Source organism: Hyaena hyaena, unplaced genomic scaffold (genome assembly GCF_003009895.1).
Source record: "Hyaena hyaena isolate Hyena2069 unplaced genomic scaffold, ASM300989v1 scaffold_645, whole genome shotgun sequence".
Lineage (NCBI taxonomy): Eukaryota > Metazoa > Chordata > Mammalia > Carnivora > Hyaenidae > Hyaena > Hyaena hyaena.
In genome coordinates this window covers 840,016-866,945 of record NW_024081272.1, presented here as the reverse complement: position 1 = coordinate 866,945, position 26,930 = coordinate 840,016, and the positions used below count along the sequence as shown (strand labels likewise).

Sequence of the window (26,930 nt, the reverse complement as noted above, 5' to 3'; positions counted from 1 at the left end):
AAATAAGCATGATTATTCCATAGCACAGGAGGTCCTTGTTCACTGTATTTTTCCCCCTTTCTTCGCCTTCCATTGGTGCTACAGGTCAAGGCTTAGTTAAGCAGGTTTAGAGAGTTAAGCCTGGAGGCTGGACGTCACGGGTAGGTTTAAAAAACAGACCATACGACAGGAAATCGCTTATGAATTGGCACAGTGTTTAAAAATCACAAAGAGAGAATTTCAGATCCTGAGTCCAGGAATCATGAGATCTCTGCAAGCCTCCCCATTTGCTGCCACGCTCACGCTGGGCTTTCCCCGACGAGGACTCAAGGTCCATCTTCTATTGGAATTGGCAGCCTTTACCAAGACAGCGCTCTGATTTTTAGCTAGTGGCGTAGCTCATGCGCTCCTGAGCCCAGCCATCTAGAAAGAGGCAGCGCTGTGGAGCGGATCCGAGTGAGACTTGTTGCTGGGGAAAATCGCAGTTTTTGTTTCCCAAGGGAAGGGCTGACTTCCCCTGGCCTCCACGGTTTGCTCCACGCGACGCCTGGGAGTGCACCGCTCTCCCGGGCTGGCGCGTGGGCCAACCTTCCGGCGCGCCCCCGCCACGCGCACTCCCCACGCCCCGAGCCCCGCTACGCGCGTGCCTCCCACCCGAGCCCCCTACGCACGCTGTGCTCACGGCGCGCGCTCCCACTCCTGCGCCTCAGCAGGCGCGCCGCCGCCGAAGCGCTGCCGGCCCTTTCCCGCCGCGCTTCCTCGTACCACTAGCGCCCACTGGCCGGGGGAGGCGCTGCCGCCGCCGGGGGAGCGCCGCCTCCTCTTCCTCCACCTCCTCCCGCCTCCTCCCAGTTCTCCTCCTCCGCCTCCTCCTCACTACTGTTCCCACTCCAGGGCGGGGGCGAGCGCGTCCAGTTTGCTGGAGCCGTTCGGACATGGCAACTTGCGCGGTGGAGGTGATCGGGCTCCCGGAGGATGAGGTGCGGAGGCCGAGGGGCTGCGGGCGGGCTTCCCTTCGCGCTGCTCCTCAGCCGGACCGGGGGCGGCGGCGGCGGCGGCGGCGGCGGCCAGAGGGTCGGCTGTCAGCCCCCGCCTCCCCTCGCGCGAGCCCCGGGAGCGCGCTGGGCGCCGTGGGGACCTGGGGCGGCCCGGCGCGCGTACGGGGGCGGGGGGAGCGCTTGCTCTAGCGAGCGGCGTTTTCTTCGCCAGCCTGGGGACTGCACACCCCTCTCCGCCCGGAGCCGCCGCCTTCCTCGCCAGTTTCCTTCAGGAAGTGTCGAGGAGGGGTGCGAGGCGGCGAGCCGCGTGAGTGCGCGGGGGACGCGCATCGCCTCGCCGGCCCCTTCCTGCCACCCCCTGCGGCGGGTGCGTGAGCTCCGGGGAGGGGTGGGGCGGATGTCCCGGGAGTTCAGCATCCCGGCTGTTGATTAGCCTGTGCTGGCAGAGGCCCGCAGGACTTAACTTTATGGACTTTGACTTGAAGACTTCCAAGGGAATTGTCATTAGCTGTTTTGGCTCTTTTAAAATTAAATTAAATTTATTATTATTATTATTAATCTGAAATCGTTTTTAACCCTCTAACTGGAGGGGCGATGGGAAAGCAGGCAAATACATTGTCCTCTTCATGTTTAGCAACAAGTGTCACGTGTGGAAAGTTCATGCCATGTTTCACCGGTCTTCAGTAATATATAAAAAATAAAGCTGTAATGTATAGCTACTTTAAAGAACTTCTCACAGCTGTCCAGTTTGAAAATTAAGTTCCATGATTTGAGAAGGCAAAGCTGTCTCTTCTCAGCGAAATAACTTATGCTGGTTATACCTTACACTTATTAAAAATAAGGGCTTTTGGAAAGAGTTGTTCCGTTTTAAATGAGATGTGGCTTCCCTGAATTCTTTTTTTTTTTTTAAATGTTTTATTTATTTCTAGGAGAGAGAGACAGCGTGAGCACGGGAGGGTCAGAGAGAGAGGGAGTCACAGACTGAAACAGGCTCCAGGCTCCGAGCTGGCAGTCAGCACAGAGCCCGACGTGGGGCTCGAACTCACGAACCGCGAGATCATGACCTAAGTGAAAGTCGGAAAGTCGGACGCTTAACCGACTAAGCCACCCAGGCGCCCCTTGGCTTCCCTGAATTCTTGATGATTGTTTAAAAAATGGGAATGGGTGGGAAATGAAAGGCTATGTAGTCTTACAGTGACTAGTTCAGTTTGGGGGGGAAATCAGATTTAAGCTTTCTTGTTGACTGGCGAAGCTGTCACATGTACCTGTTATCAAGATTGGACCCAGTTAACTAAGTATATCATCCTACTTTTATCTTTTGACAGTGTTGGAATAGTGCCTTCTCTTAGTCACTTGGTATCTTCAAACGTTTTTTACAAAATGCCTTTTACATTTATCTTGACAGTTCTTTGTATATAAACAGAGGCAACTTGTTTATGCTGGCAGGTTATCTCAGAGGTTTTGTGAATGATCATGTGATAGATTAGAATTTAATTTCTGAGTTTTTGCTTCCAGAAGCGACTCAAAGAAGGTGGTGGGAAAATGGTGGCAGCTTGGTAGACCCTCAGAAACAATAGTCTGTATGTTATGGCTAAAGACGATAATCCAGTGAAGTCCATTATTGTTCTGAGATCAGGGGAAAATAATGGAGTGTTGAACCTGTGATGGCTTTCTTCTTATCAGTCAGGTCTTCCTGCTTTGCTACAATAAGCTGTTTAATGCAGATAACGTCAAGCTGACATCCTACCCAACTAGGCTGGCCTTGGACTTTCTTTCCTTGTCGTTAATATTCAGAGGTAGGTCCTGATTCCAGATTTCTCATCTCATTCCCTTCCAGCAAAAGCCAGTTGATCATAGAATATTGCCACAGTTATCATTTACTGTTGTCTCTTTGGTGCAGATTCTGTGTTTTCAGTTATCTGCTTCTCACATCACCCTTCTGCCCAGCTGAAATAAAATAAATTATGGCAGTTAGTGGGTGGTCAATAAGCAATTGGGCTGAAGGCCAGAAACTCCACCCTTTGAAATGAACTTGCTTCCTGAAGGATCTTTACTTCTGGGAAGTTTCATGGCCTGGGGCCCAGGCCCACTCTGTTTGCACGATGGGAGTCCATTGATGAGTCCCAGGATTCAAAGTTCCTTGCAGCTCCATCTGTCTGCTTTGTCCACATTGAGGAAGAGAGTGAGATAGGAAGATAAGATCCATGATGGAGTGCTGTCTTCCACTTCTCCATTGTAATTGGGATTATTCATCCAACAGCCATTTATTAACAGAACAGACATGTTCTGTATCATGCAGTTTGCTGGCCACCAGGGATACAGAGAAAAAAACGACAACAACAACAACAAAATGGTCCCTGCCTGTTTGTGAGGAGCTCACGGTCTAGAGGGAAAGATAAATATCACTTGTTTTCTGTTTTCTGGTAGAGGTTGCCATCTCATCACTGTTATTTGTCATTTATTTTCTGGTCTATCACAAAGTAAAAGAGGGCTAAGGAGAGCCTCCCCCTCGCTGTTATTTTATTTTTTTTAAGAAGAAAAACATTGCAGATGTGTTATTTTCTAGAACTCACAGACAGTCTTGTAACAGGCAGCCCTCTGCTGTTGATGAAAAGTAAGGTAACTTTCTGTTACCACAAAAAGTGATGATTATTTTAAATTTGAAACTGAAACAAGAAGAAAAACAACAGGCATGGGATACAAGATACTTGCAGAATTAGAATTTAACCAATATTTTTAACCGCTGAGTCACACCATATGAGCATATTAGTGTTGAAGTAGGCCAAAGTTTAGATCATAATTCCTCTCTATCACTTTTCAGTGAATTTTAGCTCTTATTTCACATATAAATGTCTTTTAGTAAGAGGTGGCCCTGGCTTTGTGTGCAGATTTTGTCATTAAAGCATGACAGACTGAGGAAGTAGTGTAATATAAGTTATACCAGATTTCCTCAGACAGTCTCTTGGGATTAACAATAGAGGCTAAATTCCCACTTTGGTGAGGAGGAGTGTGGTAGCTATGGACACGGAATTCAACAACGCTTCTAGCCTCTTTTCATGGACTTCCCAGTTATGCAGAGACTAGAAAGCTAGACACTGTGTTTCCCATACTCTCTTGTACTTAGCATTCTAGAAATGAGGTTTGAAATAGGTTTCCCATTTCGATGTGCTTACTTGAGATGTGGAAAGTAGAAACGAAGTGGAGTATAAGTTCATGTTTCTTTGGCTCTTTCTGCTGCCAAGCATAGTCATGTAGACACTGACTTTTTCTGCCAGAGTGTTTCAGTATCTGCTAACTTGTGGCCTTTGGTAGGAAGTTGCAGAGCCAGTGATCGTGGCAACTTCCTGATGACTAGATACACTATATGTGTAAAGCCAGCAGATATGGTCGTGGCTCCTGATTACCTACCTTCCTGACTGGGGCAGAAGTCCGTGGTTTCTTAGGTGGGCCAGTTCTGAGATGTTTCTGGGGCCTCCACAGGCCTTGCCTACATCCTGCCCCTCCAGCTCTTCAACAATTTTGTAAGCATCTGATTCCCTGTATTAACTTCTTTTTTCTCAAAATACTTGGAGTGATTTCTATTTCCTGCAACTGAAACATGACTGAAACAAGGTGAAGAAGGATGGAAAAGGAGAGTTGCAAGTGCCCATGGCCAGTTTGAAGTACAGGATGCACCTGTAGAGGAATGGATGCCCTGGGTGGTGACCGCTACGACAACGCATAAGCAGCAGGGTAACTACCAAATGCACATAGTGACACTTCTAGACCCACTGATGCCCACCAGACACAGACCTTACCTGCCTTGGCATCATACTGAGCCTGGGAACACAGGGCCCAAACCTATATTCACTGCACGCAAAAGGAGAAGCACGTTTGAAGCGGCAGCTGCATCAGTGAGGCCACACACTTTCCTGTATTGTTTTTGCCATTACTCCCTTTTGGCAGCTCCTTAATTCCAGCATCATTCTATTTTTCATGGGACCAGAGAAGTGGATACATGTAATTTATTTTCTAGCAATTTGCTTTTTAGTTATTTTAAACCAACAGAAAAGTTGGAAGTACAGTGCAAATGACTCCAGATCCTCCTTACATTGGCTCTCCTGCTGTTGACATTTGACCACCATTGCTCCATCATCGTTTTTGCCATTTTTATTAGTCTTTTTCTAAACCATTTGAGGCCAAGCTGCAGACACAATGCCCCATCACCTCTAAATACTCTAGTGTGTATTTTCCTCAAACAAGAACACTTTTCTACATGACAGCTGTCCATTCCCCTCAGCCAAAGCATCAGCACGGATATGACACTACCATCCAGTCTTCAGATTTTATCAATCTCTTGACAGGCGTTCTAATATTTCTCTTCCTCCTTTCTGATCCAGGAGCCCATGTAGGAGCATATGCTGTGTGTACTTGTCTTTGCAGTCTATTCTAATCTGTATCAGTTCCTTGGTCTTTTTTTTTTTTTGACAGTTTTATAGAGTATGGGCTATACAACCTGTAGGATGTTCCTCAGCTGGGGTTTGGTTGCTGTTTCCTCAGGACCATCTCAAAGTCATGCTTTTTTGGGCAGGAATCACAAAGATGTTGGTGGGTTCTTATCAGTGCATCATATCAGGGGTACATGGGGTACATGATATTGACTTGTCCCATCACTGTCAATGATAACCTTGCTCATTTGATCATTTAAGTGTCTGCCAGGTTTCTGTTTGGTCATGTCACCATTTTCCCCTTCCTAATCGATTAGTATTTTGTGGTACATCTTCAGAGATTATGCCAGTAGCCTAGCCTTCATTCATCAGATCTCCATTCACCACTTTCAGCATTCATTGATGACTTCCTCCTGAATCAAGCACCACTATTTTTTTTATTTCCATCTGTATTAATAGGCATTCTATGTAAGACGAGCTTTACCTTTCTCCTCCATTTATTTATTCATTTATTTATATCAGCACGGATGTGTAGAATTCCAGCGTATTCAATGGATTGTAATTAATTACTATCATTAAATATTTTGTTCCTCAAATTATCAGCTTTTGGTAGTAGAAGGCCCTTTTTGGGGAGTTCCTAGATCATTGTGACAAGTCTTCATCATTCGTTGCCACTTCATTACTTTCAGGCAGAAGATGTTCCAGACTGTTCTCGTATTCTGCCTGGCCCACCATTGTCTAGAACCAGCCATTTCTCCTAGGAACACTGGTTCCATTTAATAGAAAATGCTTTTTTTGAAAAAAAAATTTTTAATGTTTATATTATTTATTTACTTTTTGAGAGAGGGAGCAAGTGAGCAGGGGAGGGGCAGAGAGAGTATCCCAAGTAGGCCTGGCACTGTCATTGCAGAGCCTGATGCTGGGCTCAAACACAAACTGTGAGATCGTGACCTGAGCCAAAATCAAGAGTCGGATGCTAAATGCACTGAGCCACTCAAACACCCTAGTAGCAAATGCTCTTTAGAAGCCAAGCACGAAGATCTGGGTGCTCAGTGTGTTCATTACTGCTGGATTTCATTGCTCTTCAGCCATCTCAGCAAACAGTTAAGAAGTTGTGTGTGTGTGTATGTGTGTATGTACTGTGTGTTTATATATGTACACACATAAATGTATTCCTATTTCTATATCAGTCTGTATACATGTATTTAAAAATTATTAATTCAGGGGCACCTGGGTGGCTCAGTATGTTAAGTGTCAGAGTCTTTTGATTTTGGCTCAGGCCGTGATCTCACCATTCATGAGATCAAGCCCCATGTCAGACTCTGTGCTGACAATGTGGAGCCTGCTTGGAATTCTTTCTCTCATTCTCTCTGCCCCTTCCCGAGTCATGCACATTTTTTCTCTTTCTCAAAATAAATAAACATTAAAAAGTCAATAAATAAAAATCATTAATTCATAGCAATTTCTCAAAATCTAATGCCTCATGTTTCTTTCTAGCCATAGTTATCTTTTCTACCAGTGAAAATTCTTACTTTTCTTATTCTCATTATATTTACTTATTTGCTCAATCCATTTACTTATGTTTTAGTGTAACTAATTTCCCAACCATGCAGGCATCTCCTGTCTACCACTTGTGCACCCCACTTTCAGCTTTCGTAGGAGTCTTGCTATTGCAAATCTGTGCAACTCCTTTCTCCTCTCCTCTGTGTTCCAAGCCAGTGGGTACCTACTAATGCATCTCTGTATGGCATCTCCCTTTTCCTCTAGTCTCCCATGCTGGTGAGGGTGCCAATCATGCACTTCCATGAAACTCCTCCCTCCCCCAAACCCTGCCTAAGGTGGGCCTGATGTTGATTCTTCTGCACCAAGAAGGTTAAAAGGGACTAGATGTATATATTTTTTACAGGTAACTATTAGCAATTCATATATCACACAGGAATAGAATCTTAGAGCTGGAAGGCACTTGTAAATAATTCATTTACAGTGAACAGGGGTATATAAAATTGAATTTGACTAGGATGAAATTTTGGCTTTGTCACTCTCAGTGATCTGGCATAGGTATTTGCCATCTGTCAGAGCAGGATATTTATATCGGCTGATGGGGTGACTGTCTCCTACCTGTGTCTGGTATTCCTATTCTACAGTACCTAGAGAATGCAAGACTGCTGATTTGAATTGCTAACCCACTGTTCTACTCAAGTCTGTGGCCATCAGTGTTACTGACCTCTCCCTTCTTAGTCTGGCTCCCTTGCTAATCCTATCAAAGTTTTAAGAGGATAAACAAGTACAGAAGGTAGAAGTCTGTAGATAAGTACAGGGAGAAAGACACAACAAAATGAAAAAAAGTTTTGATAAGACTTTTCTGAAGTCTTGAGGAATAAGTATGTCTGTAGTGCAGCATCATGACTGCATGGCCTGACCCAAATGTTTGGCTTTCCCCATCTGAGATATGCTGTGGCAACAAATGGGAAAAAACAATCATGTTAGTGCTTAAAAATGCTTTAATGAAAGTATCCTCCTTCAAAGTAAAAGAGTCAACCTAAATATAATCAGAGCTGCCATTAATTGAGTGCCTGCTATTTTTCAAGCACCAGGTCACATGTTCTCTCATACTTCATTTATTAAAAAAATTTTTTTTGAGTTTATCTATTTTGAGAGAGAGACAGAGAGAATAAGTAGGGGATGGGCAGAGAGGGAGAGAGAGAGAATCCTAAGTAACCTTTGCATGATCAGCATGGAGCCTGGTGAGTGGCTTGATCTCACAAACTGTGAGAGCATGACCTGAGCTGAAACCAAGAGTTGAATGCTTAACTGACTGAGCCACCCAGGCACCCCTCACACTTCAGTTATAATCATCGAATCAGTTTGCGAAAGTAGATAGTTTTTACAGACTCATTTTACGTTTGAGTCTGAGACTGTGATTTGCTCAAGGACTCAGTCCTATTAGGTAGCAGATATGGGCTTGAATCTCAGATTTCTTTAATACTAAAGACTTGGTCTTTCCACTGTCCTACTGCAAATAGTTGCCCCCAAAAAAGAATTTAACAGAAAGAGTCTCTTCTTTAGGAAGGTTACAAATGTAACATGCAAAATTAACTTGTCACTGTTCTTATGTTCTTCCATATATTTTCTTTTTCGTGTTAATAGGTTTTAGGTAGATCTCTGAAGTACTTGAATGTTGTATTTGCTTGACAAATATTTCTCCAACCATGACTATATGTAAGGCATTTGGATCAGGCCCTGAGGTGATAAAAATGAAAGACAGACTTTACTGAATTTATAGCCTATAGAAGAGAAGGACAGTACATATGTAATCACAGAGACATTTTATAAATGTTATGAAGGAGAAAGAACATGAGATAAAAAGTACGTAACAAGAAAGATGAATTAATCTTGCATGGTATGAAGGAGGGGAGTGAGTCTAAGGAAAGACCCAGGAAGTCACCTTTAAACTGAACCTAAGGATGAATAGGAGTTAATCAGGTGAAGAGTGGGGCAAAAAGCCTTCTGGTGAACAGAACCACATGTGCGGAAGATGAGATGGAGAGGAACATAAAGAAGACTAGAATGGTGGAGCAGAAGGGACAGTGTCAGGAGATGTATCTAGAGAGGAGAGGAGAACAGAGCTCAGGCAGGCAGCACCTGAAGGTCACGTTAAGGATTTTTGAATTGGATCCACAGTGGAATGGAAAGTCACTAAACACGGTGCACACATGTACACACACACACACCATCATCATCATCAACATCTTAATGTTAATATTTGTTCCTCACATATTTTACTTTTTCTCTACTTGTTATTTCTTCATTCTTGTCACATCTCTGGCTTTCCATGTAGGATCACTTTTTTTCTGCCTGAAGTACATCCTGTAGAAGTTTTTTTTAGTGAGTGTTTCCTGGTAATAAATTTCCTTGGTTTTGTTTTTGTCTGAAAACATCTTTATTTTGCTTTTCTTCTTTTTGGGGGGGAGAGAGAGAGGAGTAAAATTTACAAACAGTGAAATACACAGATTTTAAATGTACCCTTAGATGCACAGTGCTTTTCTTTTTTTTTTAAGTTTATTTATTTTAAGAGAGAGTAGGCATGAACAGGGGAGGGACAGAGAGAGAAGGAGAGAAATCCTCCCATGAAGGCTCCACACCATCAGCACAGAGCTCGATGTGGGGCTCAATCCCATGAACCGTGAAATCATGGCTTGAGCCAAGATCAAGAGTCAGATGCTTAACCAACTGAGCCACCCAGATGTCCCAATGTACAGTGCTTTTCAACAACATGTCTAGTCTACAACTCAGTTAAGATCTAGACTATTTCCATCACTCCAGAATGATCCCTTGGGCTCTCTTCCATTCAGCTCCCCACTTCACTCTCTAGAGTCAACCATGGTTTAGTTATTACCACGGATTAGTTTTGCCTGTCCTGGAATTTCATATAAATGGAATCATACAGTATGTACTCTTTTGTATGTGGCTCCTTTTGTCTAACGTAATGCTTTTCAGTCGCTCATGTGGTTGTTTGTATAAGCAACTCATTCTTTTTATTGCTGAGTAGTATTCCATTGTATGAATATACCAGATGTTTATCCATTCTCCCTCTGACAGACACTTCCATTGTTTCCAGCTTTTGGCTCTTATGAATAAACCTACTGTGAACATTCATCTACACATCTTCTTATGAAAATATCTTTTCCACAAATATAGGTTATTAGCTTGATGTGTATCTTTCCAGAGGCACTTTATGTATAAATAAGCATATATGTTTTCATCACATATAAGAGTAGTGTTAAAATGTGAAGTGATGATGAGCTGTTATGTTTTGGAAATTATACAGTACTGATTGAATAAGTAAAGTGACAGTTTTCGAGAAGGGGAATAGTTCCACAACTGCACTGACTACAGCACTGCCTTTTCTTGCCTCATGCTCTTTACCAGTGCATCTCAACTTTTGTTAAAACACAGGCTTCTGACTCCACTGTCTGATTCAGTAGGTATGGGGCCTGAACTTGTGTGTTTCTAACAAGTTGCCATGTGGTGCTCATACTACTGGTGCAGGGAATACACTTTGAGAACCATGGCTCTCTCCTAAATCTAAGGATTTTGAGTATTCTAGTTTATTATGGTTGTTAATGCCAGACACTTCTGAGAATCTTTGACCATGCATAGCAAATATATAGGAGTCATGTACTCCACCCCTTACTGGGATAATCCTCGCTTCATGTATTTTCCAGTAAGAGTGATCTAGCATTTACAGTTTTGTAAAATGTGTCAAGTAAATTTATACACCAGAGCAAGAAGACTGCTGTTCCAATTTTTAGTTTTGAAAATATGGTCACCATAAATTATATAACATATGATGCAAACAAAAAAAGAAAAAAGAAAGGAAAAGAAAGTACATCCCTCCTTCCAACTCTAGTAATTTTTTGTTAAATAAGTATGCAATATTATTACATTATGTGAATATAGTACTATGCACACTAGAACCCTTGTGCCATGTTTATAATTATTGCACATTTTTTGTTTGCTTTAGTTTTCTCTTTTTTTAAGTTCATTTATTTATTTTGAGAGAGAGAGAGAGAGCGAGCACACATAAGCGGGAGAGGGGCAGAGAGAAGGAGAGACAGAATCATAAGCAGGTTTCTCATCATCAGAGCAGAAGCCCAATGCAGGGCTTGAACTCACAAACTCTGAGATCACGACCTGAGCCGAGAACAAGAGTCCGAGGCTGAACCCACTGAACCACCCAAGCGCCCCTTGCTTAATTTTTCTGTAACTTGTCACAAATTTGCACACTGACAGAGCTTTAAAACTACTCAGTGTGTGTGTGTGTATATATAGATATATACACATATGTCGTATATGTATACATGACATTTACATTGAGTGTGTGTGTGTTTCTGTGTATGTGTATATAGTGCTATCCATTCCCTTTTTTTCATTCTTGTCAGACACAGCCTCTTGCTACATCGCATTCTATCTGAACTGCTTGAACTCTACACCTGCTATGTAGCCATCACCCGCTGGCTTCCATTTGCCATCATTGTAGAATCCCTTTATGTCTTTTCTGAGTTGGAGCTACTGTTTCTTTAATCTCATGTCTTCCTCTTTCCTAATTTATTCCTTCATTTGCTAATATACATCCTCTGTATAGTAGGCAGGTACTTTTGACTGGAGTGTTTCACGAGAGGGCCATCTGAAGCTGTCATTTCACTGTGGGGCCCTCACATATAAATACTTACAACATTGGTTCCTCTGCTCACTTGCATCACTCAGTTTCCTCAGAGAGAAGTCTTCCAGTCTTCTATTTTGTGGGTAGAGATCGGGTAGCCAGTGTTCTGGGGTCGCTGTTTGTACAAACTTTTCCTTTTTTGATAAACTACTTCAGAAAGCTTTGTGGTTAATCAAGAATTTGTCAGCCTCTGCCATCTGCCAAGTATTCTGCTGTGCTTCACAGAGGATCCAAAGATAAAGACAAGATATGTTTCTTGTGCTTCAAAATCTCACAATTTTAATAGTGCAGAAAAACATTGTTTATCTCCTCAGATACAAGACCGTATGTGATAAGTGCTATAAAAATGGGCTTTAACAGCAAGAGGGGAACATTTATTTCAACTATGAAGCATTTTTGAAGAGAGGGCATTGGGACTTTGAAGAAAGGGCAGGCTGTTTTTAAAGAAAAAAACTTCAATTTAAAATTTATAAAAATGTTATAACTTAAAAAAGTTATAAATTATAACTTAAAAATGTATAATTTATAAAAGTTATACATTTTACAAAAAGTTTAAGAAGCAAAACAAAAACCTTCATCATCTCATTACTTTAATAGTTATTATCACTGTTAAATATTTCCTTCTAGACTGATGGATGTGGGTGGGGGGGGATGGGCATGGAGGAGGACACTTGTGGGGATGAGCACTGAGTGTTATGTGGAAACTAATTTGACAATAAACTATTTGTAAAAAAAAAAAAAAATTTCCTTCTAATCTTCATCCATCTGCCTACCTTTTTTCAGAGTTATCACAGAATAGATATCACTCTGCATCCTGATTTTTCCAGTTAACATAATTATTTTGTCATTAAATGATATATTGTATCATTTATATTTTATATATTTTATCATTTATATATTTTATATATCATTTATACTTATATATAAAAATATATATTTTAAATGTCCATCCACTTTTGAGAGAGAGAGATAGAGCGTGTGCACGCACGAGCACTTAGGGGTAGAAAGGGAAAGAGAAAATCCCAAGCAGGCTCCGTGCTGTCAGCGCAGAGCCTGATACCTGCAGGGCTTAAACCGTGAGATCATGACCTGACCCAAGATCAAGAGTCGGATGCGTAACCCACTGAGCCACCCAGGTGCCCCTGTCATTAAAAAATAATAATGCAGTTTAAATGGCTGCTCAAATGATACAGAACTTTAACAATAAAGGGATAGGGGATGGGGAAGACCATCCCAGGCAGACAGAGCCCAGCTTGTGTAAAATCCCAGAGATAAGTAAACACAGGGTATATCTTTTTAAATTAATTAATTAATTTAATATTTTATTTTTATTAAAAAATTTTAATCTTTATATTTGAGAGAGAGAGAGCACGTGAGCAGGGGAGGGGCAGAGAGAGAGTGAGACACAGAATCTGAAACAGGCTCCAGGCTCTCAGCTGTCAGCACAGAGCCCCATGCGGGGCTCTAACTCACGGACTGTGAGATCATGACCTGAGCTGAAGTCAGACACTCAACTGACTGAGCCACCAAGGCGCCCCACTGTTTTTTTAAAGTAGACTGGGGGTGAGAGAGGATAGTTGGATGTTGGGGAGGGACAACAGAAGGGTGGGAGAAGGATGAGAAGGGGAACAAAAGTTCTTCCTAGACATGTGAGAGATGAAAGATCTAAAGCTCTTCATTTCCTATTCCTGGATTTGGCGGTGTTGACAGAAGATTAAGGAGCAGTTAATACCTGTTTTCATGAATTGTGGAGAAAATCTCAGGCCTGGCATGCTGCTTTTAATTATTGTAACCTCTTGCATAGATAACAACATTGCCATTTAATTGTACACTGTCATTGAGAAAAACCACATACCTTTGCCTACCATTTGTGATTTGAGACTTTTCCATTTCAAAAATCAAGAAAGCTCTGTTAGGAGTGGAGGAGAAGACTAAAACTTTAGTGAAGATCTGTGATCTGTTCCCATTTTGAATAAGGAAAAGTTAATTCTTGTTTCTTTTTTCCTCATTTGAGGACTATCCAAGTTTCTATTAACAGTACTTTGAATGTCGTGTTTCCAAAATTATTGAAAAGTTTAGTTTCCAGTTGCAGCATTTATGCTCTTCTTCATTTTCAGAGATGATGTGAGATATGATTTCTGCTTATGGATGTGATTGCAAAGACCCATTTAACAATTTTTTAGTATTAGTTTATAAAAATGCACGGAAGTGAATGGAATGTGGAAATGGCATTTCTTATTTAATTTTATGACAGAATCTTAAGTCAATATACCTTCAAATCAGTTAACCACAGCAGCATCCAAAATAACTAGTTCTGATTTTTGTGGAAAGAAATGCAAGGAGAAGCTTTAAAAATTAAATGTATTTGTCACTGCAATTTATCATCCCCTGGGATTTTATTTTATTTTATTTTATTTTTTTATTTTATTTTATTTATTTATTTATTTATTTTTACAAATAGTTTATTGTCAAATTAGTTTCTACATAACACTCAGTGCTCATCCCCAAAGTGCCCTCCTCCATGCCCATCCCCCCCTCCCCCCCACATCCATCAGTCCTCAGTTTTTGTCAGCATTCAAGAGTCTCTCATGGTTTGCCTCTCTCCCTTTCCCCCACCATTTCCGCCCTTCTTCTCCCCCTTGTTCCTCCGTCAAGTTCCTCCTAATCCTCCTATACGTGCAAACATATGATATTTGTCCTTCTCTGCCTGACTTATTTCGCTCAGCATAACACCCTCAAGGTCCATCCATGTTGCTACACATGGCCAGATTTCATTGTTTCTCATTGCCATGTAGTATTCCATGGTATAGATAAACCACATCTTCTTGATCCATTCATCTGTTGATGGACACTTAGGCTCTTTCCATGTTTTAGCTATTGTGGAGAGTGCTGCTATGAACATTGGGGTACATGTGCTCCTATGCCTCAGCATTTCTGTATCCCTCGGGTAAATTCCTAGCAGTGCTATTGCTGGGTCATAAGGATTTCTATTGTTAGTTTCCTGAGGAACCTCCACACTGTTTTCCAGAGGGGCTGTACCAGTTTACATTCCCACCAACAGTGTAGGAGGGTGCCCGTTTCTCCACATCCCCTGGGATTTTAAAAATTAATGCTTGTTACATTTTTCTCCAGACTTCTGGGGGATTGTTTCAGTAGAGGCTCCTCCAATATGGATTAACAGTTTCAGATTAACTGTTTCCTCAATTAGGTTTATATCTAAATTATAAAGACATCTTTTTTTACAAAAGTTGGGATTGTCAAATAATATTATTTGCTGATGGCACTTTTCATTACATTTGACCACTTGAAAAAGTTTGAATTTACTTACTAAGTCATCACAGAAAAGAGTTCTGAGTTTCAGCATTCGGTGTGGGAGATCAGTACCTAATAAAGTACAGCCATTTCCCAGTCCACTGGTATAGTGAAAATGTGGCTGTTGGGGCCACTAGAATACTTTAATGGGCCTATTTATTCAGTGGGACTTTCCAGAAAGAGTGTCTGCAGATCTCTTCAGTTTTTTTGGAATCAGTCCCTGCAGAAAACTGAAATTCCAGTTCACATATTTTCCCCTCTAGTTTTAAATTCCATCCTCTGATACCTGAGGGTTTTCCTTCTTTCTTGCACAATCAGCTCTGTGTTTAGTTTTATGTAGGGCTAGAAGAAACATATTTTATCTAATCTTTTGTGAAGATTTTTGTGTTATCTGAATTTATCATCTGAGTTTTAGAGCTAATAGAGTATTTCTATTATCACATTTATTCAGTGAAACTTCCAGGAATGAGAGTGGTTGTAAGCATTTAGAAATAGAAAAAGATTGAAATAAATGTATATTATCTCCTTTCCAGACCTCTGCTCAGGAGGGAATATGACTGACTGCTTGCTGACGGAATTATTGTATAATAGAATCTGTGAGGTTGCTCTCTGCTGGGCAATACTTATTTCATATTTGTTCATCTTATAAATACGCCTTTGAATACTGATGTGCTTATGTCCTTGGGTATATAAGTGAGAGTTTTTCTAGGGGCTAGACCTAAAAGTGGAATTCCTGAGTTATTAATTTAGAACATTAGTAGATTTTCAAATGTCTCTTCAAAATGAATCTTCAGTATATACTTCCTACCAATAGTGTATTAGACTTCTCTCTGATTACTGGTGAGATTGAAGATCTTTTCATGTATTAATTATCCATTCTCTATGATTTTTTAAAAATTTTTAAATGTTTATTTTTGAGAGATAAAGGCAAGTGGGGGGAGGGACAGAGAGAGAGATACATGCAAAATCTGAAGCAGGCTCCAGGCTCTGAGCTGTCACCACAAGAGGCCAGTGCAGGGCTGGAACTCATAAACTGCGAGATCGTGACCCGAGCTGAAGTGGGACACTTAACCTACTGAGCCACCCAGGCACTCCTGTGATTTCTTATATTAGACTGTTTATATTTCACTTACTGGTTTTTAGGAGTTCTTTATATATTTTGGATAATCATAATTTGTCAACGGCACATATTTTAATTAATTAATTTTTTGTCAGCCTTTTTTTTCTTTCATAGTTTATTGTCAAGTTTGTTTCCATATAACACCCAGTGCTCATCCCAACAAGTGCCCTCCTCCATGCCCATCACGCCCCTTCCCCTCTCCCCCACCTCCATCAGCCCTCAGTTTGTTCTCAGCATTCAAGAGTCTCTCATGGTTTGCCTCCCTCACTCTCCCCAACTATTTTCCCCTTCTCCCCCGTGGTCCTCTGTTAAGTTCTTTCGAATCCACCTATAAGTGAAAACGTATAGTATCTGTCTTTCCATGCCTGACTTATTTCGCTCAGCATAACACCCTCAAGTTCCATCCATGTTGCTACAAATAGCCAGATTTCATTCTTTCTCATTGCCATGTAGTATTCCCTTGTATAGATAAACCCCATCTTCTTGATCCATTCGTCAGTTGATGGACACAGCCTCTTTCCATGATTTCGCTATTGTTGAGAGTGCTGCCATTTAGAAGTAAATTGTACTTTATCACACTTTATCCCTAAGCAGTTCAATATGTATCTCAAAAGACATTCTTTTTTAAAAATTTTTTAATGTTTTATTTATTTCTGAGAGAGAGAGAGAGAGAGAGAGACAGCATGAGCAGGGGAGGGCCAGAGAGAGAGGGAGATACAGAATCTGAAACAGGCTCCAGGCTCTGAGCTAGCTGTGAGCATAGAACCCAACATGGGGCTCAAACCCACTAACTGTGAGATCATGACCTGAGCTGAAGTCAGATGCTTAACTGACTGAGCCACCCAGACACCCCCCAAAAGACATTCTTACATTAAACCTCATAACAGTATATAATACCTAGGATAGTTAATACTTGATATATTACAGTATCAATATACTATAATTTTATTTACTTTATAATCTATTGTAAAGTTTTCAGATTTTTAAAATAAGGAGCATAGGGAAAAACAGAGAGAGGGAACCAAGAAACAGACTCTTAACTATAAATAGCAACCCGGTGGTTACCAGAGGGGAGGTGGGTGGAGGGATTGAGTAAATTGGTGATGGGGATTAAGGAGTGCACTCATGGTGGTGAGCACTAAGTTTGTTTTCATGTAAGTGTTGAATCACTGAATTGTACACCTGAAACTAATATTACACTGAATCTTAACTAGAATTTAAGTAAAAACTTATAAAAAATTAAATTACTACCTTTTTGAATAGTTACTACAAATGATTATAACCTCTGGATTGTGTGCATAGCAACAATGATAAATAATAGTACTAAGAATTTGGTTGCAGATTTTCTTGGAAGCAATGGTAAGTTCTTAATGTAATAGTTTAACTCTGGTTTATTTGTCTTTTCTTTGTAGATAATCAGGTTATCTACAAATATTAATTTAGTTTTTTATTTTCTTTCATATGAGAGAGAGATGAATTCATCTCAATCAGATGAATTCTTAAAAAAGATTCTTGAGTAATTTTAATATCCTGAATACTTTGAGATATATAATTTTAATGGTATGTGTCTTAGATATGTTATAAAGTACATGAAAATAATATATAAATTTTTGTATCTTAGGAAAATTCCCGAATTGTGCGGGTCAAAGTGATAGCTGGAATAGGCCTTGCCAAAAAGGATATCTTGGGAGCTAGGTGAGTATATTGAGTTGGTTTGTAATTTTATAACTGCACTGGTTATTTAATTTTTTCCAAACTTAAGTTTCCTGAATAATTGAATAATATTATTAATAGGTAAATTATTGTGTAAGACAGAATGATTATATTTCCAGTTGGTGTTTTACTAAATTCATTTGTATCTGAACTACCACATAGCAATGGTAGGGATTCTGGAAGGGAAAGACCCAGAGAATAGATTCCCAAACTGTGTCTGTGGACATTTGCTGACCCTGATTCACACATGTGATAGCAGATCCAAAGTAACTCAACTAAAGACAAAGAATCTGGGGCCCCTGGGTGGCTCAGTTGGTTAAGCTTCTTCCTTGGCTTTTGTCATGATCTCATGGTTCGTAGGTTCAAACCCCCCCCATCAGGCTCTGTGCTGACAGCTTGGAGCTTGGCGCCTGCTTCAAATTCTGTTTCTCCCTCCCTCTCTATGCCACCCCCCCCATTCCCTCATGCTCTCTTTCTCCCTCTTTCTCCCTCAAGATAAATAAACATTAAAAAAAAAATTAAGGGGCACCTGAGTAGCTCAGTTGGTTAGGCGTCTAACTTCGGCTCAGGTCATGATTTCAGGGTTCATGACTTTGAGCCCCGTATCGGGCTCTGCGCTGACAGCCCAGAGCCTGAAGCCTGCTTCAGATTCTGTTTCCCTCTTTGTCTGTTCCTCTCTTGCTCACACTCTTCAGTCCGACTTCAGCTCAGGTCATGATCTCACGGTTCGCAGGTTCGAGCCCCGCATCGGGCTCTTTGCTTACAGCTAGCTCAGAGCCTGGAGGCTGCTTCAGATTCTGTTTTTCCCTCTCTCTCTGACTCTCCCCTGCTCATGCTGTCTTTATCTCTCTCTCAAAAATAAAGAAAATATTTTTAAAAAAATAAAGAAAAAGATCTGAATAGAGATAAGAGTTGTTGCCCAAGCAACATGGTTTGTGGTTCTTGTCCAACTAAGATAACTAATTAGATGATAAAAGAAAACAAATAATCATCAGTGAAAAGTTACAGAATCCAGAGTCTCCACAACTTAATATTTATAATGTCTGGGATATAATCCAAAATTATATGATCTGATTTCCAGGAAAATGGAATCCATTTCAATAACATGCTTATACTTGATATTGTACCAGTAAAGATTGAAAATCTCAGGAATGAATTAGAAGCCATAAAAAGTAATTCTAGAACTGAAAAATACAATATTTGAAACTAAAAGTCTTGGTTGGAATTGACAGCAGAATGCCAATGAAGAGGAAAACTTAATTGAACTTTAATTAGATCGACAGAGATTATTTTCCAATTAGAAAATGACTGAGACAAAGATTGAGAAATTTTTAAAAATTAACAGTGTCTCAGGGATTTGTTAGATAATATCAGACAGTCTAACATACATGTAGTTAGAGTCCTAGAAATAGAAGAGGCAAAATATTTTTTTAAATTTATTTATTTATTTTGAGAGAGAGAGTAAGAGAATGTGAGTGGGGGTAGGGCAGAGAGAAGGAGAGAGAGAATCCTAAGCAGGCTCTCTACTGTCCGTGTAGAGTCCGACACATGGGGCTCAAACTCACAAACCATGATTTCATGACCCGAGCCAAAATCAAGGGTCAGACACTTAACCGACTGAGCCACCCAGGTGCCCCGAGGCAAAACATTTTTTAAGAAATAATGGTCGGGCTTGGGATTCTCTGCCTCTCTCCCTTTGTCCTTCTCCCCTGTTCACACTCTCTCTAAAATTGAAAGACAGAAAGAGAGAGAATGGCCAATTTTTCAAAATCTGGTGAAAGATACAAATAATATCCAAAAATCCCAAGCAGGATAACACTAAGAAGAACAAATGAGGCACATTAGTCAAACTGTCGAAAACCGAGTATAAAGAAAAGTCCTGACAGAAGAAAGAGAAGAAAATGACATATTAAATGCATGGGAACACAATTCAGTTCAGGGCTGACTTCTCTCAAGAAACTATGGAGGCCAGAAGAAAATGGAACAATAGAATAACAACTGTTGATCTAGAATTCTGTATTCAGTGCAAAAGGTCCTTCAGGATGATGACAAAATACCAACACTTTCAGATAAAGGAAAACGACAAGATTTTATCATTTATCATTTATAAGAGGAACCAAAGGAAGTTCTTTCAGTTAAAAAAAGAATGATAATAGATGGAAACAGAGTTCCTCAGAAAGGGATAAGGAAATGGTAAATATCTGGGAAGATGAAAAATATTTTCTGTTGTTGTCATCATAACTTAAAAAAACCATATGACTGTTTAAATCACAACTTATAACATTTCTTACAGGATTTATATTATATGTAGATGGAATATATGTAACAACTATAGCTTAAAGGACAGGAATGTGTGTGGGTTATTGTGATGATAAAAACCAACTATATTTAGTTGCCGCCTGGGCATTTTACATTATGACACCCAGAGAGTGGGCATTTAGATAAGGACTTGAGCTTAGGATTCTGTCACAGTTTCCCCCTGTGCTTTCTCCAGGGCACGTTTTTAAAATAACCACTTAGAGTTAACACCACAAAAAGTTAGTGACCTCCACCCCAATCACCTTATAAGTAATAGGTGCTTGCTACCCTGTTTTTTATCTCCTATTGGCTCATGACCTGGTAATGGAAGACTGCCCTTTCTCTGGCCTCATTGCTCTCCCCTCACCCTCCATTTCCTCCTGTTTCTAGGATCTCTATGTGACTTGTGACTTAATTCCTTTGTGTGGCTATATTAAAACTACTTCAGGGCACCTCGGTGGCTCAGTTGGTTAAGCGTCCAACTTCGGCTCAGGTCATGATCTCACAGTTTGTGGGTTTGAGCCCTGCGTCGGACTCTGTGCTGACAATTAGCTCAGAGCCTGGAGCCTGCTTCGGATTCTATATCTCCCTCTCTCTCTGACCCTCCCCTGCTCAAGCTGTCTCTATCTCTCTCTCAAAAACAAATAAAAAAATATTAAAAAAAAAACTACCTTCAATCAGAATAACTGTGAAGTTTTCACTTCCCCAAAGCAAGAGTTCATATTGCTGAGGAGCTACCTGTCAATTCAATGTGGGTGATTTATTCCTCCTTACTCAGGACATCATAATTTGCACATTCCTAATTTAACACACCAGCTCCTGCTCCTCAACACAGTTATGTACCTGTTTAGTAGAGTGGTACAGTATTAAATATAAGTGGAATAAAAAATTAAGGGTGTGTTTTGTAAAACTTAGATAAACCACTAAAAATAATGTAAAGAATTATACATAAAAAATCAAAATACATTTTTAAATGAAATTCCTGAGAAAAATAAAATAATTAAACAAAAGGCCAAGTAAGGAAGAGTGAATGATCAAAAAAGGGGGACAGAGAGGAAAGGAAAACCAATAATAAATTGGTAGACCTAAATTCAGTCTTATCAATAATAACATTAAACATTAAAGGACTAAAGTAAATATGAGGCAGAGTCAGCGGTTGTTACGGTAGATTGAAAAACAGACCCAATTACATGTTTATAAAAGACGCATTTAAAATATAAAAACACATGGTATGCCTGGGTGTCTTAGTCAGCTGAGCTTCTGACTTCAGCTCAGGTCATGATCTCACGGTTCGTGGGTTTGAGCCCTGCGTCAGGCTCTGTGCTGACAGCTCAAAGCCTGAAGCCTGCTTCCGATTCTGTGTCTTCCTCTCTCTCTGACCCTCCCCTGCTCACACTGCCTGTCTCTCCCTCTCTTTCAGAAATACATAAAACATTAAAAAATTTTAAATATAAAGACACAACTAAGGTGAAATAAAATGGATCCAAAGAAATATGTCATGCAGACAGTAAGCTTAAGAAGACTGAAGTAGATTTATTAATATCTTATAAAATAGATTTCAACACCAGAAAGTATTTGCAGACATTTCGTAATAATTAAAAAATACCAGGAGGCTGTAACCATCATAAATCATAAATAAATTATAAAACAATTGTAAATGTATGCCTGTTAACAGAACTTGAAAATAAATGCAGCCAAGCTGGACAGAACTAAAAGGACTAATAAAAAATTCCACAATCATAGATGGAGACATTAACACCTCTCTCAGCAATTGATGAAACAACTAGATTAGAAAATCAACAAAATCATTAATTTGAGCAATATTATGAACAACTTCAACATTAGGAACTGTTTCTAACAACTGCACATATACATTCTTTTCAAGTAGACATAGTACATTCACCACCATAGCCCATACATTTATTATCTATCTATTTCTGCATGACTCTGATTACCATAAACTTAGCAGCTTAAAAAAATGCACACATTATCTCATAGTTTCTGTGGGTCAGATCCTTGCATGTTTTAGCTATGTTGTCTGCTACAGGGTCTCCCAGAGCTGCTGCAATCAAGGGATTGGCCAGGGGTATGACATCATCTGAGGCTTATTTGGGAAGGGTTCACATTCAAACTCATGGGATTATTAATAGCATATAGTTCCTTACAGGCTGCTAGAATGAGGGTTTCAGTTTTGCTGGCTGTCAGCCGGAGGACACCCTAAGTTCTTTGCTGCATGACCTTCTTTGTATGGCACCTCACAAGTTAACATCTTGCTTTTTCAAAGCTAGCAAAGGAGGAATCTCCAAGCATACATAGTCTTATGTAATACAATCACTTACATTTTGTCACTTTTGCCATAATGTATTGGTTAGGATACATAGGTTCTTCCCACATTTAGGAGGAGGATAACACAGAGGGCATGAACAGTAGGAGGTGGAGATAATAGGAGCCACCCTACAGTCTGTCAGCCCATAATATGTTGGGCCATAAAACAATAAACAACTGCAAAATTCACATTCTTTTCAAGTGTGCATGGTACATTCACCAACATAGACCATGTTAGGACAAGTCTTAAGAATTTTGAAAACATTGAAATTATATATAGGAAGTTCTCTGCGAACAATGGAATTAAGTTATAAATGAGTAACATTATGATATTTAGAAAAACCCCAAATAGTTGGAAATAAAGCAGTACTCTTCTAAATAATATGGGTCAAAGAAGGAATCAAAAAAGAAATTAGGAAACATTTTCAACAGAATGAAAATGAAAATACAGTGACATTAAAATTTTTGGGATGCAGATAAAGTAATATTTAGAGGAAAATGTACAGTTTGGAAATGCCTAACAGAAAAGGAGAAAAATCTAAATGAATGATTTGAGCTCTGATCTTAAGGAATTAGAAAAAGGAGAGCAAATTAATTCCAAAGTAAGCAGAAGGAAGAAAAATAATAAAGATAACAACAGAAATTAATGAAGTAGAACATGCATAATGATAAAACAAAAAAAATCATTGGGGCCAGGACGCTTGGGTGGCTCAGTCAATTAAGTGGCTGACTTCGGTTCAGGTCATGATCTCACAGTTCACTCTGTCTCTCTTTGTCTCTCAAAACTGAATAAACGTTAAAAGAAATTTTTTTAAAATCATTTAAGTCAAAAGCTTATTTTTTGAAGGGAGCAATAAAAATTTTAAACTTCTAGCTAAACTGATCAAGAACAAAAGGGAGAAGGCACAAATCCACAAATTAGCATAATGGGAATGAAAGCAGAGGCATTGCTCTAGAGCCTATGGAATTGAAAAAGACAAAAAGGAAACACTGGGTACAACTTCATGCTAATAAAGAATTGTACACAACTTAGATGAAATAGACAAAATTCTTGACTGAAAGACACAAATTACCAAAATTAATCACAGAAGAAATAGAAAGGTTGAATAGCTCTATATTGAATGATATATAACAATATATGACCAGGTGGACATTTTCCTAGAAATGTAAGGATTTCTCAACATTAAAAAAAAAAACTATCAATATAGGATATAGTGGAAGTGCCTTCCCTTCCAGCCTTTTTGGTCTCAGCCACAGAAATAAGATGACAAAGGGGATGTCATTATTTGGAAAGCATCACAATAAGGTGCACATAGTGTGGCGCCTTTTTGGATCTAAGGCCTACCAACTTCAGAAATTGACCTGTGGCAAATGTGGCTGTCTTGCCAAGTGGAAGAGAAAGTATAACTGGAGTGCCAAGGCTAAAAGATGAAATACCACTGGGACTGGTTGAATGAGACACCTAAAAATTGTATACCGTAGATTTGAGCATGGATCCCACGAAGAAACAACACCTAAACTCAAGAGGACAGCTGTTGGAGCATCCAGTTAATCTTAAGGATTTTGACAATTAGTCACATAATAATAAATGATCTGGTTTTTAAAAAAAATGTATCAGGGGGCGCCTGGGTGGCACAGTCATTTAAGTGTCTGACTTCAGCTCAGGTCATGATCTCATGAGTTGGAGCCCCACATCAGGCTCTCTGCTGTCAGGACAGAGTTTGCTTTGGATCCTCTGTCTCCCTCTCTCTCTGCCTCTTTCACAAATAAGTAAACATTTAAAAAAAAATGTATCAATGAGATTCATCATATTAATATAGTACAGAAATAAAACATTATCACTTCAGTAGTATGGAAAGTACATTTGACAAATCCAATACCAGTTCATGGTAAAAGAAAAAAAATCTCAGGAAGCTAAAAAGATGTGTACGATTCATTTAACATCCAAAAATTAATCAAGGGATGTCTGGGAGACTCAGTTGATTTAGCTTCCGACTTTGGCTCATGTCATGATCTCATGGTTCATGAGTTCAAACCCCGCATTGGGCTCTGTGCTGACAGCTCAGAGCCTGGAGCCCGCTTCGGATTCTATGTCTCCCTCTCTCCCTGCCCCCTCCCCTGCTCACACTCTGTCTCTGTCTCTCTCTCTTTGTCTCTCAAAAATAAATCAACATTTAAAAAATCAAGATTTAAAAAATCAAGATTATATTAATAGAAAAGAGGAAAAACACATGAACATTTCAATGAAAGCAAAAAATCATTAGTACTCATTCATGATAGAAACTCCTAGCAATCTAGAGACAGATGGGAATGTTCTAAACCTGCTTAAGGTTGTTGTGAAAACAACAACAACAAAAACAACAAGAGCAACAGTAGCTAACTTCATACTCAATGGTAACAGTCTGAATGCTTTCTACCTAAATTCAGGAATAAGACAAAAGTTTTGTGCTCTTACAGTCAATTCAACACTATACTGGATATCCCAGCTGTGTAATATGGCAAGGATAAGAAATAAAAGTATTGTAGATTAAAAAGGAAGAAAACTGCCTTTATTCGCAGTCAACATGATCATGTACATGGAAAACTATAAAGAATCAACAGGAAAAGCCACTGGACCTAATAACGTACAAGGCCACAAGATACGAATTCAGTGTACGAAAATCGATTATATTTTTATACCTTATCAATGAACAATTGGAAAATAAATTTTTTTGTCCTTTTTATTTTTTTTAAATTTATTTTCGATATAGAGAGAGACAGAGCATGAGCAGGTGAGGAGCAGAGAGAGAGGGGGACACAGAATCTGAAGCAGGTTCCAGGCTCTGAGCTGTCAGTACAGAGCCTGATGCAGGACTCGAACTTACAAACTGCGGGGGGTCATGACCTGAGCCGAAGTCGGATGCTTAACCAACTGAGCCACCCAGACGTCCCGGAAAATAAATTTTAAAAATATCTATTTACAATAGCATAAAAAACTTTAGAAATAATTTTAACAAGATTTGTATAAACTTTACACTGAAAACTGTAAATCACTGGGATACCTTGGTGGCTCAGTCAGTTAAGTGTCTGACTTCCGCTCACTCATGATCTCACAGTTAATGAGTTTGAACCCCACATTGGGCTCTGTGCTCAGAGGATTCTGTGCCTCTCTCTGCACCTCCCCCACTTGCTCCTGTGCACGCTCTCTCTCTCAAAAATAAACATTAAAAAAAACCTTGTAAAATGTTGAGGGAAATCAAAGATCTAGGTCAATTATTAAATGTGCTATGTTCATGGATTGGAAGATTCGCTATTGTTAGAGTTTTCTCTGTCTTCAAATTGATTAGATTTGGCATAATCCCAGTCAAAATCTCAGCATGATCTTTTCTTTCTTTCTTTTTTTTTTTTTACATAGCCAGATTTTTTTAAGGTTTATTTATTTATTTTGAGAGAGAGAGGGAGAGAGAGAAAGGGAGAGATGGAGTGGGGAGGAGGTAGAGAGAGGAGGAGAGAGAGAGTCCCAGGCAGGCTCTGCCTGATGTGGGGCTTGAGCTCACGACCCTTTGAGATCATGACCTGAGCCGAAATCAAGAGTCAGACAGTTAACCAACTAAGCCACCCAGGTGCCCCCACAGCATGATCTTTTAAAGAAACTGGTAAACTGATTCTATTATTTTTGGAATGTCAAAGGACATAGAATAAACCAAAATTCATAAAAGAACAAAATTGGAGAAGTTATGCTACCTAATTTCAAGACTAACTGTATAGCTACAGTAATCAGAACAGAGTGGCATTGGCATAAGAATAAATATATTGTTCAATGGAATAGAAGAAAGAATATAGAAATGCACACACACATATACACACACACATATAAATATGGCTGTTTTTTGACAAAAAGTGTTAAGATAATTCAAAAGAAGGATAGTCTTTTCAATATATGGTACTAGAACAATGGGTTATCTGTATGGATCAAAATGAACCTTGTTCCTTATCACACATTATACAGAAAATAAGAGCTAAAATTATAAAACTTTTTCAAGGACACATAGGAGAAACTCTGTGCTCTACTGGAGTACACAAAGATTTCTTGAATGAGACTCAAAAGTATGAACTACAAAGGAAAGAAAGTGTTGAAATGGACTTGATCAGAATTAAAAACTCTTGTTGTTTGAAAGATACAGTTAAGAAATAGAAAAGGCTGGGGCACCTGGGTGGCTCAGTGGGTTGAGTGGGCCACTTGGGCTTAGGTCATGATCTCATGGTTCAATGACTTGAGCCCCATGTCAGCCTCTGCTGACAGCTCAGAGCCTGGAGCTTGCTTCAGATTCTGTGTCTCCCTCATTCATGCTATGTCTCTCAAAAAAAAAAAAAAAAAAAGTTTTAAAAAAATTTTTAAAAGAGAAAAGGAAGAGGCAAGCCACAGATTGGGAGAAAATATTTTCAAAACATGTATCTGATAGAAGCCTTTAATTCACAGTACATAAAGACTTTTTACATTTAAAAGTTATATGATAGAATAACCAATTAAAAATTGGGCAGAGCTCTTCTTAGAC

General features: G+C 39.6%; 2 protein-coding genes across 3 annotated transcripts in view; both read left to right on the top strand.

The window, feature by feature from the left end:
• The first annotated feature begins 868 nt into the window (after positions 1-868).
• Positions 869-26,930, top strand: part of NEDD4 (NEDD4 E3 ubiquitin protein ligase) — a 136,840-nt gene continuing 110,778 nt past the window's right edge. Inside the window, exons 1-2 of one of the 2 annotated variants that reach the window (XM_039216563.1) lie at positions 869-959; positions 17,681-17,754. In XM_039216563.1, coding sequence (XP_039072494.1) covers positions 915-959; positions 17,681-17,754 — 119 coding nt within the window. In that variant the 5' untranslated portion in view covers positions 869-914. Of the gene's footprint in view, positions 960-17,678; positions 17,755-26,930 lie in introns of those variants that run through there. The other variant, XM_039216566.1, reaches the window with a different exon arrangement.
• On the top strand, positions 23,660-23,996 carry LOC120219709 (60S ribosomal protein L37-like). The gene is given in 1 exon segment (XM_039216567.1): positions 23,660-23,996. A coding segment is annotated over 1 exon segment (288 nt). The 3' UTR covers positions 23,948-23,996.